At 34.0% G+C, this 18,626-nt stretch overlaps 1 protein-coding gene across 2 annotated transcripts; it reads left to right on the forward strand.

Annotated features, from left to right (window-relative positions):
• Positions 1–1,732: 1,732 nt before the first annotated feature.
• LOC130805320 (uncharacterized) lies at positions 1,733–16,867 on the forward strand. 2 transcript variants are annotated; one of them, XM_057670060.1, is made up of 4 exons: positions 1,772–1,858; positions 13,799–13,902; positions 15,662–15,914; positions 16,514–16,867. In XM_057670060.1, exons 3-4 carry the CDS (start codon positions 15,731–15,733, stop codon positions 16,588–16,590), a joined length of 261 nt encoding a protein of 86 aa, XP_057526043.1. In that variant the 5' UTR covers positions 1,772–1,858; positions 13,799–13,902; positions 15,662–15,730; the 3' UTR covers positions 16,591–16,867. The 2 variants fall into 2 exon arrangements, with proteins under 2 accessions (XP_057526042.1, XP_057526043.1); XM_057670059.1 differs by lacking the exons at positions 13,799–13,902; positions 15,662–15,914; positions 16,514–16,867 and adding exons at positions 4,557–5,321; positions 5,411–5,665 and having other exon boundaries at positions 1,733–1,858.
• Positions 16,868–18,626: the final 1,759 nt, after the last annotated feature.

Consider the following 18,626-nt stretch of genomic DNA (forward strand, 5'->3'; position numbering starts at 1 on the left):
TTGTAGGAGTACTAAATACCTTAATTGCTATAAAAATTTGAAAAGAATAAGAAAATTAATATAAATATAAAAAATTCAAAAAATAATCAACTTTAAAACTTATTTTTCAAAATAAATACTTTTTTTCTGGAGCACAGGTTTGGGGTTAGAAGCTTGGTAAAATAAGTCAAGGTCTTTGTTCACTTTTAATAACAACGAACAAAGATTTTTATCAAGCATTTTTGTTCGCTGTTATTAACAATGAACAATTACAAGGCTAATTATGTGCACTTTCTTGTTTCAATTATAATTGTTATTTTCTTGGGCCATGTCAATTTCACAAGGCTTTTTTTTAGAGTTTTAATTATTAGATTTCCTATTTTATTTTCTAAAAATTTAGGAAAGTTGATAATTATGGGATTTGAGGTGATTTTATTTAATTATATAAAGTGACTTAATGTTAATTTTAATTCTCTCCAAAAGAATGTTATTTTAATTAAAAAACTAAAATTAACTTTTCTAATCTATTTCCTAACAATTTGGAAAAGTTGATAATCATGAGATTAATGGTGATTTTATTTAATTATAGAAAGTTTTAATAATTGAAAGTCTAAAAATAAGCCTTATAAAATTGACATGGCCCAAGAAAATAACAATAAAAATTGAAACAAGCAAGTGTGCCTAATTATCCTTGTAATTGTTCGCTGTTAATAATAGCGAACAAAGAAGCTCGGTCAAAAATGGTTAAACAGCGAATAAAGACATTGACTGACAGCAAACAACCTCGAACCTGTGCCCTAGGCAAAAAGTGCTTATTTTGAATATTAAATTTAAAAGTTGCTTTTATTTTGAATTTTTACATTAATTTGCTTATTGTTTTTAGATTTTTGAAAAAATTTTTGAAAAAATTTTTAAAAACCCCGGTTTTTATTTATTTATTTTTTTAAAAAAAATTCAGTAATTTTTACCAAGATTAACATCCATCGATCACTTCACAGTTGTTTTTTCTGATCTCTTTTTCCTGCCTTTTTTTTCCACTCTGGTAAGTTGATATTGTGATAGTTTAGTTCTTCTCATGGATGTTTTTAAGCACAGTTGTTCTTCCACGTTCTGCTTACTAAGTGGCACTTATTGTAATTCATATGTAGGTATTGAATTTCAATATGTTATTATATTGTGCAAGTAAACACACTGATTAATTTTTAGTTCTTCAAACACCCTTAATATAATGATCAATTTTTACATGATTAATTTTTACATTGTTTCTGGAATTTCAATATGTTATTATATTGTGCAAGTAAAATGGGTTTTAAGGCTAAATAATTGAATATAAATATGTGATACAGATGGGTATTAAGCGAGGATTTGATGGGTGGTGGGGCGGGTAAAATGGGTATTAGACGGGGATGGATACCCAAATGGGTGGCGGGGCGGGGATGGTATTAGGTACAAACCCATCGGGGCGGGGACGGGGAAAAAAATTATACCCGCCGCGGGGATGGGGATGGGGATGGGGATTGATTTTCCAGATGAGGATGGGGATGGTAACGCCAATACCCGCCCCGCCCCGCCCCGTTTGCATCCCTGGACCATGTTTGTTTCTACTTCACATTCCATTGACGACACAACAGTGAGTGAAGAAGCCCATCTCTTTTGAGCTCCCATTTCTAGTGACTATAAGTGCAACTCCGCCATTTCCAGTGACTATAGCCATCAATGGTAAGATTTCGAATTTTGAAAAATTAAATTGATGGGTTTCGAATTTTCATCTCCAATTATTCATTCTAAGCAGTGAGTGAAGAAGCCCATCTCTTTTGAGCTCCCATTCTAGTGACTATAATCGCAGCTCCGTCATTTTCAGTGACTATAGCCATCAATGGTAAGTTTTCAAATTTTGTAAAATTAAATTGATGGGTTTCGAATTTTCATCTCCAATTATGCATTCTAAATTTTGTTCTTGATTTGATCTATGCTAGGCTAGTCAGTGTGATTCCTTTACAATAAAATGGTGGTTTGGTGGGGTGTTTAAAAAGACAAGGTTTGAATTAGAGTATGTGGGTGGTATGTGTAAATCCATGAGCATAGAACCTGACAAGTTATCTTGGTTTGAACTTAAGGGAATAGTTGAGGAAGATATTGGTTTTAAGTCTCCATTTAGCTTATACTACTTAGATCCTAAGGCAATGACTTTTGAGGAAGGGTTGAAGAAACTAATCAATGATGTTTCTGTAAGTGAAATGGGTAATGTTGGTACTGACTTTAGGGCTGTAGATGTATATGTTGTTGATGTTAAAGATGATGACAAATTGTCTGTGAAAATGAAAAAAGAATTTAGTAATGTAGGTAAAGCATATGGCTTTGTAGGTGAAAGGAAGAAATTAACACCTAGGAAAGCACATAAAGATACATGTGAGGCAAGTTGCTTTCTTCATATCCCAACCCACCTAATATTTCAGATATTTGTAATGAATCTGAAAATCAAAGTTGCTTTCTTCATATCCCAAACAGCCCTATAAACTCACAACATGAAAAGAATTATAAGCTAATCCCCATCGAACAAGGTTTATCTGAAGATGAGCTAGATTTTACTTGTGATTGGTATGAGACTTGGCCTGGTAAAATTGCATCCGGTGAGATAAATGAGGGTTATGAAGAAGCTTTTGAAGATGAAGATGATAGCACAGATCTAGACTATATCATATCAGATGAGGATGAAACTGAAGGAGATGGGTCAATTGAGCTTGTTTTGAGTGAGGACTTGTCAGTGGAGGAGGATGAAGGTGTTGTTCAATCAAATTTGAAGATTGGTGAGTGCTCTTTCAATGATATTGTGTCTTAATATGAAAATAGTGATGATGAAATTGTCACACCTACTATAGTAAATGATAAAACAGATTTTAGGAGGTTTAAATGGTGTGTTGGAATTGTTTTTGGTAATTCTCTTGAATTTTGACAAGCTGTTACTAGATATGCTATTGCTCAAGGGAGAAATGTTAAAATTTGTGCAAGTGACAAAAAAAGATTGCAAAGAATTGGAGTAAGATGTGTTAAAGGGTGTCCATTTAGGATTTTTGCTAGTTGGGATAGGAAGACGGCTTCATGTGTTGTGAAAACAGTGGATGGTCAACATACTTGTCAAAGGAATATGGATTCAAATGGGCAATTCAAGGCTTCTTGGTGTGCGGAAGAGTTACTTGATCTGTTCAAAAGTAGACCACACATAGCATCATCTGAAATTATAGACATTGTGAGGAAGAATTACAGGATAATTATTACTAGGGTTTTGCATATAAGATTAAATATGCTACTCACAGAAAGTTACATGGTTCAATGAAGCAACACTACTCCAAGCTAATGAGTTACATGGAAGCATTGAAATAAAGTAGCCCAAAAAAGCCATTTTACAATTGTCACTGATGGGAATATAATTTCACCTACATTTCAAAGAATTTTTGTTTGTTTTGAAGGTGTGAAGGAAGGTTGGGTTAAAAGGTGTAAGAAGGTTTTGTGTATTGATGGTTGCTTTATAAAACCTTCTTGGGTGGCATGTTACTAAGTGCAGTTGGAAGGGATCCAAATGAGCAAATGTATCCCTTGGCATGGGCTGTAGTTGAAGGTGAGAATAATGATTCTTAGCAATGGTTTATTTCTCAGCTTAAAAAAAGCATTCCACATGGCAATGGCACTGGATGGACTGTGACTTCCGATGAACATCAGGTATGATTTCAAGGTATTCTTAGTTGTTTAGAGCTGGTGAAATTTGCATCCATATTATTGAAGTTCTTAGCTGTTTTGAGCTACTGTTTAGCTGCTGTTTTGGTATTGCTTTGAGCTGGATTTTGTTATATGAAGTCATTACATGATGAACTGTTTACTTCAAGCTAATTAGTTGCTGTTTTAGTTGTTTTGAGCTACTGGTTTAGCTGCTGTTTTGGTATAATTTGAGCTTGATTTTGGTAAATGAAGTCATTACATGCTGTTTTGTTGAGTCAAAGTAATTAGTTGTTGTTTCAGCTGGTTTATCTACTGGTTTAGCTGCTGTTTTGGTATTGTTTTGAGCTAGATTTGGTTAAATCAAGTCATTACATGCTGTTTTGCTATTCTTAGTTGTCTTGAGCTGATGAGCTACTGTTTTAGCTGTATATGAGCTGGTGAACATAGTGTGTTGTGCTATATATATGCTAATTGGATGTGATACACAAAGCATTGTAAGGGGGTTTGAGAATTAAACTTCCAAATACAGAACATAGGTATTGTGCGAGACATATATATGCTAATTGGAACAAAAGCTTCAAGGGTGAAGAGATGAAGCTTTTATTTTGGAGGTGTGCAAAAGCTTATAATGAAGCTGATTTTAATGACGGAATCACAGAAATGAAGAAAGTAAACCATGTTGCTGCTGAAGCATTTAACTTGGCTAATCCTCGTTTATTTTGTCGAGCTTTTGTGAAGGTTGATACAAAGTGCGATGTGATATTGAGTAACATGGCCGAAACTTTTAACAATTACATCATGCATGCTAGATCAAAACACTTGATTGATATGCTTGATGATATTTGAACAACGATAATGAAGAGGCTAACTACAAAGAGGGAGGAGTGTGCAAGCAAGTGGAGTGGATTATTATGTCCAAAAGTACAAGTTATATTGGATAAAGAGAAAGAAGAGGCATCTAATTGCACTGTTCTACCGTCTACTGCTACAGTATTCCAAGTTGCTCATCACATTGACGTATTAGAGGTGGACATAGAAAGAAGAACATGTACGTACAGGAAATGGGATCTTAAAGGGATTCCTTGTTGTCATGCTATTGCCTCAATTAGTTACCAACATAAAGACGTCGAGTCATTTGTGGAAGAATGTTACACCAAAGCTGCATACACAAGACTTATACAGGTTGCATAGCTCCTTGCATTGGAGAACATCAATAGCCTAAAATTGATATGTCCATGGATCCACCCCCCATCAAAATTGGTCCAGGAAGACCAAGAAAGTCACGAATCAAAAGTGCTCATGAGGACCCAAAAAAACAAGGAAAACTCACAATACATGGCATGCAGATGAGTTGTACCATTTGTAAATTCACTGCACATAATAAACGAAATTGTCCGGAAAAGGATAAAGCTGCTGACCCTACATCCCCACCAATTAAGAGAGGAAGAGGAAGACCAAGAAAAGATGTTAGTGAAAGAAGAGTAAACCCAGAATCAGAATCATGTCAACCAGCCCATCATCAGCTAACTGCACATCCTGGGGCAATAGGTAAAGGGGGGAGAAGGATCCATACAGGGCAAGGGAGCAAGGGTGGTAATCCCAGTGGTTCTGTTACAACTGCTGAAACGGTTAGTTAGTTAAACTTTATGCCAAAAAATTATTACACATCAAATAAAAGTTCAGTCAATCTATTAATTGTTATGTTCCTTTTTAACAGTGCAAAAGAAAAAGAGGAAGGCCAAGCAAGGGAAGCCAAATTCATGTAGACGTACTCTGAAGTCAAGCATCAACAACCAAGCAATGAAGAATCTTTATTAATATTCAGACTAATAGTTAGTATAACACTTAAGAGCTTTTGTAAACAATGAAGCGTATGTATAATTAATGTATTGTTAATGACTTAAGTGTTGCTTTTGTAAACCTAAATATTTTGTTTAACGTTTAAGTATGGTAGTGATATTTTGTCAATGTACTGGAGCACACGACAGTGATATTTTGCCAAATATTTTGTGAAGCAATATATTAAGAAATGAGATCTAATTTCATTACATTAATTGTCTTACATTGTTGTAGAATTTTCATTACATTGTACTAATCATGTTAACATAAATAAGGTTACAAATAATAACCATGATGCAACAAGCACAAATCCTAAAGCTTTTGTTGCATTAATTTGTTTAGCAAGTTCAATCTTCAACAAAGCTTCACTCTCCTTCAATTTTTGTTTCTTCATCTTCAATTTGTCAATTTTCTCAAGTAAAATAGAATTTTGTTCTTCCAAACAATATGCTCCTCCATTTGCTTCCGACTTGATTACATCATCCTCCCACTTGAAAAATTTGCAATTTAAGTCCTATAAACAAGATACAATCAAAATTAGCTAAACTAAATTACTTTACTAAAATAAATCGTAACCACAAAAATCAAACCATAACTTACAGGCCAAAGACCACAACCATAAAATCGATGCCCAACTCTAGAACCTTTTCTAGCAGTTTGCAATTTTGCTAGAACACCATGTTCACATTTAGGGCTTTCCTTTGCAATTGACCTTCTTGGTGTTGAAGAATGAGATGTGGCAATGCTCTTCATAGCATGAGACAGATGAAAAAAAGAAAAGAAAAACAGAGATTCTTGATGAATTTTTCGGTTTTAATGGAGGATTTGGGGTATGGGTTTTAATGGAGGAAGGAATTCATGGTAAAATGATGAAGAAGCTGGGTTAAACATAAGCTACAGCAACTTAACCGGAACAATTGGTAAAAATGGATTCAACAGCACTCCGGGTAAATTGATACAATACATGAGATTATTCATGGCTAATCGATTGTTGAGATTATTGTAGGAAAATCGTGAATAGGTTGGATTATTTTAGGTAAATTTTTCTAATATTAATAGTTGAAATTCTTGTATTCTAATGTGTTATGTTTTGCGCATCTTATAAGTAATAGATAGAAATAAAAAATAGGAAAAATGGCGAGACGAGGACAAATTACAAGAAATTAGAAGAATTATAAACCCATATCAAAATCAAATCAAATAATAAAACAAACAACCAACAACAATTACTGAATTTGTTGGATTAAATAGCAGAACTTGAGATGTAAAGGAAGAAACTGAAAGAGAAAATGAAGAAATGGGAAAAATGAGAAAGAAAATGAGAAAGGAAGAAACTAAGAGAGAACGTGAAGAAATGGGAAAATAATAAAGAAAATCAAAGTAGTTGATGAAGTGGCATACGACGTGGTAGTTCAGTGGCAAAAGAACTATCCATCAACTAAGGATGAATAGTGTTCATCTTGTAATAATTCGCATTTCATTTTGCATGACTCGGCCCGACCCGACCCGTTTCATTTAAGTCCGACCCAACTTTTGCCATGTTTTATTGTCTACTAGATTATCATAATTATATTGAGACCAATTGTTGAAAGATGCAAATAATTATATTTAATTTGTTTGTCTTACTTTATAAAATTAATTTGATTTGAGGGCAAAATTTCATACCAATTTCACGCGATTAGAGTTAGAGTTCATGATAAAATGTTGCATTTTGTGAGTTTTGTTTCACCTCTATGTTTGTTTGGGGTTGATTTTCAATTTGTTTGTGAGTTTTGCTACATTAATACAATGTCATTTTAGGGATTTAGGGTTTTAGCTAATAAAGCTTAAGTCTAATAATTAAATAATTTATTTTTTTTCTTTCTTTAAATTTCTTCTCTTTAATCTAATATTTAATTACTTAAATCAACAGATGTTAGGACCTTGGACAAACTGATGTTTACATAATTACATGATGACTACATGTGTCTTGTAATGGAAAGTTTGTGTTGAAAGATTACAAATATCTTAGATTGACTAGCAACGCAAAATAACACAATTCTGCAATATAGATCTAAAGCAAATGATAATCATCCATAACAAGACAAGTGTCTCATACATATAATGACTTTAATATTTTTCCATGTCTCAATTTAATTATGCTACCTAATATTAACTATACACCTCCGACCCTTGCATCATTTACCCTTTACACGCTTTTACATTTTAATATTTTCATTGCATTATTTTTAATAAAAATGTATAAAACTACATTATTGCATTTAATAGTGTAACTTGGGGGACCGCGTGCCACTTTTCTTCTATCTAAATATAATGTTAGTGTTTTATCCATGTATAACCTTAAAATTGTGATTTATTGTTTTTCTTGTCACAAACTATAGAGATGTCAGGAAATAGGTGATTAAAGTTGGTTCGCATTGGATGTTACTTCTATTCTATCGTTTGTACTTGCGTTAATGTAATGAAAAGTATTCTAGTAGAATAATATAAGATACTTTTAGTTGAGATAAACTGCAATGAGAATGAATAAAATTTAGAGGAATTTGCACTTGTCTTTCATTTAGGAGCGAGTCAAATAATTCTATGTTAACTAACTTAGACTCGAAGTTTGCATCATTAAGTTTGAATGTGTTATAAACGATGTCAAATTCGAGAGTTCTATTGGGTGCTCAGAATCTGCATATTAAGTTCTAGAATTTGAAGGGTAAAGGTTTGAAAAAGGAGCATGATGTCACAAACATTTCTACTAAAGTGTGGAAGAGGCAACCAACTGCTTTTAATGTTGACAAAGCAATCAAAGGTCAGTAAGAGCGCAGGGTAATTATTCTTGATTCATCATGATAAATTTTGTTGCCAATTAGTGAGAGCAAGGACTACATGTAATCTATATTAGGATGGATGAGAAAAGTCGATAGGAGTGTGATGAAGGGTACTTTGGTACATTGCATGGATCTATGCTTTTATATATATACTCTTTTGTAATAAATGTAAGGCATTAAGGATCATTTACTATATGGTATCAGCCCTCCCTTCGATCCTCTTTCACATTCTGCCTATCAATCATCTTCTTCTTGTCTTCTTCATTACCATGGCTGGTGAGAGAAACTCATTGCACCCTTCTCTCTCTGTAACTAATATCAAGAACCATATTCCTATACAGTTAGAATTGGAAAGTGGGTTATACTCAACATGGTCTCAGCTATTTCAAACCCACTACAAAGCCTACCGTGTTCTTGATCATATTATTTCTAATATGGCTGCCTCTGATTCGTCTTCTACACTAGTGCCAGATAAGACGAGTGGGAATATGTGGACGCTCACGTCCTAATGTGGATTTATGGATCCATCTCTTGTGACCTTCTCCTTAGCATCATCTCCAAGGCCGGCACCGCGAAAAAAGCATGGGACAACCTACGTGATATATTTCAAGACAACAAGACTACCCCTGCTCTCTATCTTGAAGAACAATTCACACACATTGATCTTGCAAATTTTGTGGATATGAATGCATATTGTCTTCATTTAAAGAACCTTGCGGATCAACTTGATAATGTTGGGACTTCGATTACGAAACAACGATTGGTTCTTTAACTAATCAAGGGCTTAACTCTTTCTTATAGTGAAATTGATACTGTGCTTGAACAACAAGAACTCTTGCCCTCGTTCCATCAAGCGTGCTCTAAATTTCTCCTTCACAAGACTAGGCGAAATCATCAGGCCTCAAGAAGTAATTAGCAGACCTAAATCCTTCATAGCAAACTCAATAGAAAGTAAGGAAATAATATGTCTGCGTAAGAAAGAAATATCTGAACCCCGACGATAGATAAATAAGGAAGTGTCACACACACTGTTCACAAAACCAATCGTCCGAACATAATCAGCAAAACGCTGGTACCACGCTCTCGGAGCCTGTTTTCAGTCCATGTAGATATTTCTTAAGTCGACACACATAATCAGGATGCAACTAATCACGAAACCCCATCGGCTGATACATATAAACAGTTTCATTCAAATGACCATGTAAGAACGCATTCTTGACATCAAGTTGATGAATAGACCAAGAACTAGCAAGAGCCAAACTCAGAACCACCGGAATGGCTACAGGTTTAACCACAGGGCTAAAAGTGTCAATACAGTCAATCCCAACCTGTTGAGAACTACCATCAACAACTAACCGAGCCTTATAGCGCTCAAAAGAACCGTCAACATTAGTTTTATGACAAAATATCCACATACATCGAATAACATTCACATTAGAAGGACAAGGAACTAACTCCCACGTATCATTATTAATAAGAGCAGTATATTCATCAGTCATGGCCTTTTTCTAATGGGGATCTTTAAGAGCCTCTTTAGGATTGTGAGGCACGGGGGAGGGAGATTGGAAAGTTACCATGTTGAGGGGGTGTATTAGGATGGATGAGAAAAGTCAGTAGGATTGTGTTGAAGGGTACTTTGGTACATTGTATTGATCTATGCTTTTGTATATATACTCTTCTGTAATGAATGTAAGGCATTAAGGATCATTTCCTACAATCTATGCTTTAACGAAAATAACATGCTCACATTAAATTTGTTCATGTCTAGAGGATAACAATTTTGACCTGATGTGGTAACTTGATGTTTTTTTATTAACTAATGATAACTTGACAACTAACTAAATTAAGCTAAATATATTATAGATCATATCCCAAGTAGATAACTCTTTCATAATTTAACTCAATTAAGCTCGTTGTAAAGATTTCTAGAAAACTTGAATTGGTACGATAAAAACAATCGCGTCTTTTTTGTATAATCCGTTACTTCCAAAGAGTATCAAGTGTATAGTGATGCTTCTAAACATGGTTTAGTGTGTGTGCCAATGCGAGGGAGTTACGTTGTGGCGTATGCTTCACGAAAGCTTAAAGTTCATGAAAAAATTATACCACGAATGACTTAGAATTAGTAGCCAGAGCTTTTGCTCTGAAAATTTGGAGACATTATTTATTTAGTCTGAGATTTTTGTTCACGCGAAAAAAGTTGAACACTAGATGGAGAAGGTGGCTAGAATTGATCAAACCTTATGATTTGAACTTCGAGTATTGTCCATAATTTCAAAAACTAAGTGCACAAAATGTCACTGACGTGCATAATTCAACTCACTTGGAAAAACATGCACCACAAAGTCAAAAACTATGTTTTAGCACAAACCTTGGACTGAAAAAGTAAATTGTTGGAATGAAAGTTTAATGTGAACATAATTATGCAAGTTCCTCATATCATAGTGGCTTTCTAAACAATCATTGCATGAAATGCAAGTTCCTCTTATCATAGTCCACCCACGCTCATGGAAATGGCAAGCCTAATTGGAAAAAAAACAAAAACACTCAAGCGAAAAGCATATCAAACAACAGGCAATACCATAGCTAACATTAATCCTCTAACTATAGATGATTTGCAAAACAAAATACTGTTCATCATGAACAGTGAATTCACTGTTCACTCACTTTCTTTCGTTGTTTTTCCTCCTCCTTTCCTATTTTCTTCATTCACTTTTTTTAACCTGCTTTCCCATTTGCTTCCTGTTTTGCTTTCTCATTTCATTTGCTCAGCTTCCTTCATACCTTTAGTGACCCACTCCCTAATTTCTTCGTTCACAGATCCATTCGTTCGCCATCATTTCTTCGTCGCCATCATTCCATCATTGCTTCGCGCTACTCCATTTTTGTGTAATTCCATTTTTATGCATTCGAAATCAGATGATTTGGATTTCGTGTTTTTGGATTTGGATTTTTGCTGCATCTAGATGCTTGTCAATTTTTAGGGCTTGATCTAATATCTCTTTCTTTGATCTAAGAACCTCAGTACCAAAAAAGTACTTAAGGTTTTCTAGATCCTTCATCTCGAACTCCAGGAACAACCTTCTTTTGAGCTCATTAATCTCCTCTTCATTATTTCCAGTGATAACCATTTTGTCAACATAGATTATTAAGCAAGTAATTTGATCCTTTTCCTTCTTTAAGAACAGTGTTACTTTGCACACAACCAAACTTTCTCATTGCTGTTGTGAATCCACCAAACCATGCTCGTGGAGATTGCTTCAACCCATATAGTGCTTTCTTAAGCCTACATCCTTCCCCTTGAATATATTCATCAGAGAACCCCAAAGGTGCTTTCATGTAGAATTCTTCTTCTATTTCACCATGAAGGAAGGCTTTTTTTTACATCAAACTGGTACAATGGCCAATCTTTGTTAGCTACAACTGAAAATAAGATTCTAACCGTGTCGATCTTGGCCACAGGGGAGAAAGTTTCCATGAGTCTACCCCATATGTCTATGTATACCCGTTGACTACGAGTCTTGTTTTGTATCTTTTGATGGTTCCATCTGCATGAAATTAAATTGAAAACACCTATTTGGGTAACATACAATTTTCCCTTTAGGTAACATACAATTGTCTTCTTCCCTTTGGGTAACATACAATTTTCCTAGGTTTTGTTCCTTTAAAGTGCTAAAATCTCTTCTTCCATCGCCTTCCACCATCTAGGGTTTTGGAGTACTTCCTCAACATTTCGGGGTATAGCATGAGAATACAGTGAGGTATTGAAAGCTACAGCTGCTTCAGGTAAGGATCCACTATTACCCTGATCAATAGGCTACCGAGACCTCATTGCCTCAAACTCTGGATCATATCTCCTTGGAGAAGCACCCCTTGTACTCCTTGGTGGAAACTTATATCTGCACTGTTCCTCAACATCTGTTATATCATTAGCAACATCAATTAAAAGTTCAGAGTGTACCTCTTGTTTAGTATTTTACTTGATGCTTCAGATAGAACAGGGATACTCTGAGGAAGAGGAAGTACTATGTCTTTAATGACAGCAGTTGTGGTTCACCTACTTGCTCTTTAGGATAAGGATCAATTACTATGGGATGTGTAAGACAACTAAATCATTAATAGTAGTCTCCCCCTGAGGACTAAGCTGGGAATAATAATATGAGTCCTTAAAGAAGTCACAGTCCATAGTGGTATAGAGTTTGATATGGACTGAATCATAGCACCGATACCCTTTCTGAGTTACCCTATACCCAAGAAAGACACATTTTAGAGCACGAGGTTCAAGTTTGTTACGGGCTTGTTTAGGAAGATGAACATTCACAACACAACCAAACACACGTGGAGGTAAGGAATGAGAAGAGGGGATAGTATGATGCGTTTGGAGAGTGGCAAAGGGAGTCTTGAAATTGATGGATTTTGTTGGAAGACAGTTTAGTAAGTGGGAGTGACAATTGCTTCGGGCCGAAAATGGGTGGGAATATGAGCTTTAAACATAAGAGCTTGGGTTATCTCAAGGAGAGTACGGTTCTTTCGTTCAGTTACCCCACTTTGTTGTGGAGTATTTAAACAAGTGGTTTGATGAATGAGACTTGAGATGAAAAGAAATTTTGGATGTCGGAGTTGATGTGTCCCCCCCCTGTCTAATCGAAGCATTTGTGGTTGTGTTTGAAATTGAGTGATGAGCATATTATAGAACTTAACAAAGACATCAAAAACCTTAGATTTGTGTTTTAAGAAGTAAACCCAACTCATACAAGTACAATCATCCACAAAAAAAAAAACATAGTAAGAAAAACCATGCGTATTAAACTCAGAAGCAGGGCCTTAAATATCAGAATGTATCAAAACAAATGGTTTAGTACTATGAGTCAAACTAGGAAGATAGGTTTGTTTATGACTTTTTGCTAGTAAACAAGCTTCGGAATCTAGGGGTATACTACAATTATTGAGGGATGGAAAAAGACGTTTTATAAACCTGATGAGTGGGGATGGAGATGGAGATGGTAATTAATTCCAATACCCGCCCCGCCCCGTTTGCATGCCTATCTATAACCTATTTCATTTGCCAGTTAGGGCAGTTACCATTTCACGAAAACCCTCTTCGCCGCGTCCTTCTCTGATTCTCTCTCTAACCTTAACCCTTTCTTCTTCAAATCTCTTCAACTTCAAGGTTAGTTTGTTAATTTTCGTTTAATCTCTATTAAGTTTTTCGATTTGTTTTGATTATCTTTTATTTTTTTTTCTTTTTTTTCTGTTTTTTATGTTTGGTTAACTGATTTCATTCTAGTTAGGGTTATTGATTTTTGTTATTTTTAATCTCTATTATGTTTGTGTTAGTTTTTTTTGTTTTGTTTTTGTTTTTGTTTTTTTTTTAATCTCTGTTTTTTATAACCCTAAATATATGTTATAACCCTAAATAGTAGTTTTTTTTTCCTTGTATTTGTAAGTTTTTTTCAGAAAAAAAAGCTCTTTTAATGGCGACGATGGACCCCGATGGCGGTGATGTAGTTCATGCATCAAGGCCTCAAAAAAAATTGAAATCAATTCCTTGGTACGTCACTGTTTGTTCATTTGTTATGTTTTTAATTAATTTTTTAAAGTTAGTTGTTAGTTATGTTATTGCTAATTCCGATCCATAATTCGTTTACCATCTGTGCCGCATAAAGGCCCAGAACCTTGATCGTTATATGTATGTACTTCTATGTGTTTAATATTTCCTTAATTTTATTGACTTGAATTTTTAATCATAGTAATATAATTCACTTGGTTTTTTGTTTGTTTTTTCTCCAACCTGGATTATCCTGGAGATCATTACCTTGATCGTGATCAATTGTATGTGTGTAATCTTTGCTTAATTTTAATATTTGATTTCATTTTGTTTACCTGTTCAACAGTTTATGTGTTTAATACTGTATTTGCTTAATTAATTTATTTACTTGGAATTTTATTACTAGTAATTTTGACTTGAATTTTGATTTTTTGATTTTGTTTATCTGTTTAATAGTGTTGATGAGGAGGAGGAGTCTGATACGTAAGTAATTGAATGAATGAGTGAATTTGTGTTGTTTTGTTTTATTTTTTGAACCCGATTTTATTTATTTCGTTACCCCTTCAGTGGGTATTTTTCTTTGTTTTGCTTTGTTTAGCCCTGGATATCTCGAAGGCCCTCCCAGGAGGGTGGCTACTCTTGCTAATTTGAATTTCTATAAGCCTCTTGCCGAAAAGGCGCTAACCTACTACAATTCTAAAGAGTTCAGTTTTGAATACTAAAGTCCACTTCATCGTTTTTTATTTGATTGTATCCACTTTTTATTTTCCCTATTGTTTGTTTAGTGTCATACTGTCTTGGGCATTATCTGTTGATTATTTTTTTTCTCTTATATAGCTGATCGATTGTTTTGTATTCCTTTTGTAGATTCACTTAAAAAGTTCTTTATATGCAGTTGTTTTAAAGTTTTTTTTTTTTTTTGCATTGCTTACAATCTTTACCTCTTTGCTTGTGTCTCTTCTTTTGATGTTCCCACTGCTCCCCATTAGAAGTTGAATTAGTTTGGGGGGGTTGACTCAGGTATCGGTATCGACATACTCGGAAAACTGTGCGTTTACTAGCATCTGACCCGTCTCAATATGCAATTTTTATACCTAAAATGAAGTGTCCAATGTCCTAGTATCAAGGATTGGATATGGGTACGTGAACCAAAATAAAGAGTCGGAGTAACAAACTTATTGATTAGGCATATATGTGTGTTCTGAAGATATGCTATAGCATCTATTTTTATTTTACCTTGCATAACATGACCACCCTTTTCTTGAATTTCATTCTTGTTATTTATATATGCATTCTCAAGTTAATTTTATAATTCTACAAGCATAAGATTTATTTTTTCTTTAGTGTTGGAGAAGCACATCAATGCTTGTTTTAGGCTTGTGTAAAATTTTATTTGAATAGAAACAAAATTTGATTCAGTAGGCATTTTATTTTATATCTCATTGTTGAACTATTTTACACAAGTCTTAAGTGTTTGATTTGATATGTTGTACTTTTGTGAAATATTTCCAATGGACTTATTGATACCCTAGGAGAGTGAGATGTAAGGATCATGGGCTATTTGAATTGATTGAAATTCTGCATGGACATTTGAGGTGTAAGGATCCTTACCTCATGCATTTCTTCCCCTTCCTCCCATGAAACCCACCCTAAAAAAACATTATCTCTTTAAAATCTTAAAGATTGTACCAATTTGAACTACTAATTCTACTCCAAACACAGTTGTGCAACTTTATCATAATATTTGAGATGTTTGTTGCAGTGCACAAATTTGTTGCTGAAGGAGGTACTTGTTGCAGATAGGCAGCACCAACCTGAAACAGTGGTGTGCATGAATTTCATCGCTCGTTCTGAAGATGATTCCAAGCTGTTTTATTTCTTTGCTAAACTTCAAGATGGTCCGTATCCTAATTATCATGATGTCAAGGAGATGTGCTTCGAGGAAGATTTTAAGGAGCCTCAACCTAGTGACTTTCAAGTCAAAGAGTTATGTTCGTTGGAAACACATGATTCCGGTAAGTCTCTTTATGTAGTTACAATGTTGCTCTGATTCTTCATTCTGACTCATGTACCCAGTCGTATTGTTGATGATCGGACATTGGTAGACACTTAGGACACTTTATTTATAGGTGTGAAATTGAATATTATAGACATGTTCGATACTTGGAAACATACCAGTATCGGAGTCCAAGTAACATAGTGTAGAAACGTATACATGAGTTTTCAGTGAAGTATTGAATAGGATATATTGAAGAAATGAAATCAGTCACATGAACATTCATTTATTAAATTAATACCATGGAATGAACATCATCGAGTATTTATGGAACATAATCAGTATTTATGGATGGTTGTTCATTGCTTATCTTATCTCATATGGCAAAGGATATTCTTGTTCATTGCCTATCATACTTTTTGATTTAGTGACTTACTGTCGCTATTATTATGTGAGAATTGAGGACTTGTGTTGTTGATTTTGTTCTCTTACCCTCTTACATATATCATTTGAAAGATAGAAAAAAAATATAAATAAAATTCTATTTTCGAACTTTTTCACCAAGTCATTGTATCCAAACAAGTTGTCAAACAATAATGTATGTATCATGTACTGCAGATTATTCGCAGAGTATTGCTAGCAGAGCTTGGGGTTACAAGGTTGTTTATCCGCAAGGTTATTTCTTGAGATTTTGAGCATGTCAGGATTAAAACCAAATTTGTAATCTTAATGATCATAATGGTCAAATTCTACTACTTTTTTAACTGCTTATGAGACATGTTCTTGCACTTCACTATGTAGGGAACTGAATGTAGTTTGTATTCTCTTAATTTTACCGTTTTTCTGGGTTGTTTGAGTTGTATATTACCTTTTGATTTTCTCATCTAGTTTTTTATCATCATTGATTTTTAGTTTCATATTATCTAATTTTTTTTAGTTTTGAGTTATTGAGCTATAATTGTACAGAATTATGTCTCTATATTTTACGTGGAAGCGTGAAACTTGCTCTTTCTAATTGAAATCTGTAGGGAGTTTATTCTTGGTGGTTTATTTAGGAGGAAGAGAAATGGAAGGAAAGCTATTTCGAAGGGAATGGAAGAGAAATGGATGGAGATGAGTGTTTTTCCTCCGGATCTTTCTGCCTTTGAAGGGATTACATCCTCTAAATATAGAACATTTGTAAGTAAGGAATATTGTTCATGATGAACAATACTTTGTACATGTCAGCAAGTGCCTTTCCTTTATCTTCTTCTCACATTCTCATCTTTTCATTTCTTCTTGACCATTTCTCGCCAGTCGCCATACTTGCCATTTTGTATAAGCGGGTCCCATTCTCGCCATTCTTGACATTCTTTAACTCAGGTAAAGATGAAATGGTGTGCTTAGTCATTCTCGCCATTCTCTGTCAGCAGGTGCCAGTCTCACCTTTGGTAAGAGCTGCAGTCCTTCCATCTATCACTTGGCCAAGGCCTCAAGAAAAATTGAAATCAATTCCTTGGTACGTCACTGTTTGTTCATTTGTTATGTTTTTAATCAATTATCTAGCCAAAATAGGCTCAACAAATGTGCAAGAACTTGTTAAGCTCTTTCTGTAGACGGTCTTTGCTTAAGCTTTTTCATTAAGGCTGTTGTGAATCAAGGGAACTTGTTACTCGTCCCATGTTGATTGTCATCATCGATATTTTTGTGAGAGATTTTAATTTCAATTGTGGCAATCATTTTGGGACATAGGAGTAGTTTGTTGACCAAATATGCAGGAACTAGGAAAATTGATAATTATGGGATTAGAGGTGATTTTATTTAATTATATAAAGTGACTTAATGTTAATTTTAATTCTCTCCAAAAGAATGTTATTTTAATTAAAAAACTAAAATTAACTTTTCTAATCTGTTTCCTAACAATTTGGAAAAGTTGATAATCATGAGATTAATGGTGATTTTATTTAATTATAGAAAGTTTTAATAATTGAAAGTCTATAAATAAGCCTTATAAAATTGATATGGCCCAAGAAAATAACAATAAAAATTGAAACAAGCAAGTGTGCCTAATTATCCTTGTAATTGTTCGCTGTTAATAATAGCGAACAAAAAAGCTCGGTCAAAAATGGTTAAACAGCGAATAAAGACATTGACTGACAGCGAACAACCTCGAACCTGTGCCCTATGCAAAAAGTGCTTATTTTGAATATTAAATTTAAAAGTTGCTTATATTTTGAATTTTTACATTAATTTGCTTATTCTTTTTAGATTTTCAATTTCTATTTCCCTTATTTCTTCTCATTTTATTGCCTTGCATACTTCTTAGTTGTTATCTTGGGCCGTAACAATTGTACGTACTATTAATTTACTCCCTTTTTATCACGAACATTATAATCTTTCATCTTTAAATATTTTATGTAGATTTACATAATATTATAACAATAGAACAAATAAAAATTTATTCTGCTGTTGGAGTTTGTATTATGGAACTCAAAAATCTCTTAAATATTCAAGTCTCATAATGCAAACTCAAAGAAACAGAAAAAGTATTTTCTCTGTTTCACTATATTTATTACATTTGACTTTTTACGCAATCGAATGTGTTATTTTGATCATTTATATAGTGAAGTATAGACATCTAAAAATTGTAAAAGTTAATATTCTAAAACTATGCGATTAGATGATTCAAACAAGATCTCACTCGACTATATTTTCTTACATATTAGCTGTAATAAAAAAAATAAATTTAAAC

Source organism: Amaranthus tricolor, chromosome 2 (assembly GCF_026212465.1).
Source record: "Amaranthus tricolor cultivar Red isolate AtriRed21 chromosome 2, ASM2621246v1, whole genome shotgun sequence".
NCBI classification, from domain to species: domain Eukaryota; kingdom Viridiplantae; phylum Streptophyta; class Magnoliopsida; order Caryophyllales; family Amaranthaceae; genus Amaranthus; species Amaranthus tricolor.

Excerpts from the sequence above, each read along its gene's own strand:
- LOC130805320 (XM_057670059.1), top strand. The coding sequence starts at position 4,923 with ATGTCCATGGATCCACCCCCCATCAAAATTGGTCCAGGAAGACCAAGA. Across the intron at positions 5,322-5,410 it reads CTGTTACAACTGCTGAAACG|TGCAAAAGAAAAAGAGGAAG; the intron begins GTTAGTTAGTTA and ends CCTTTTTAACAG.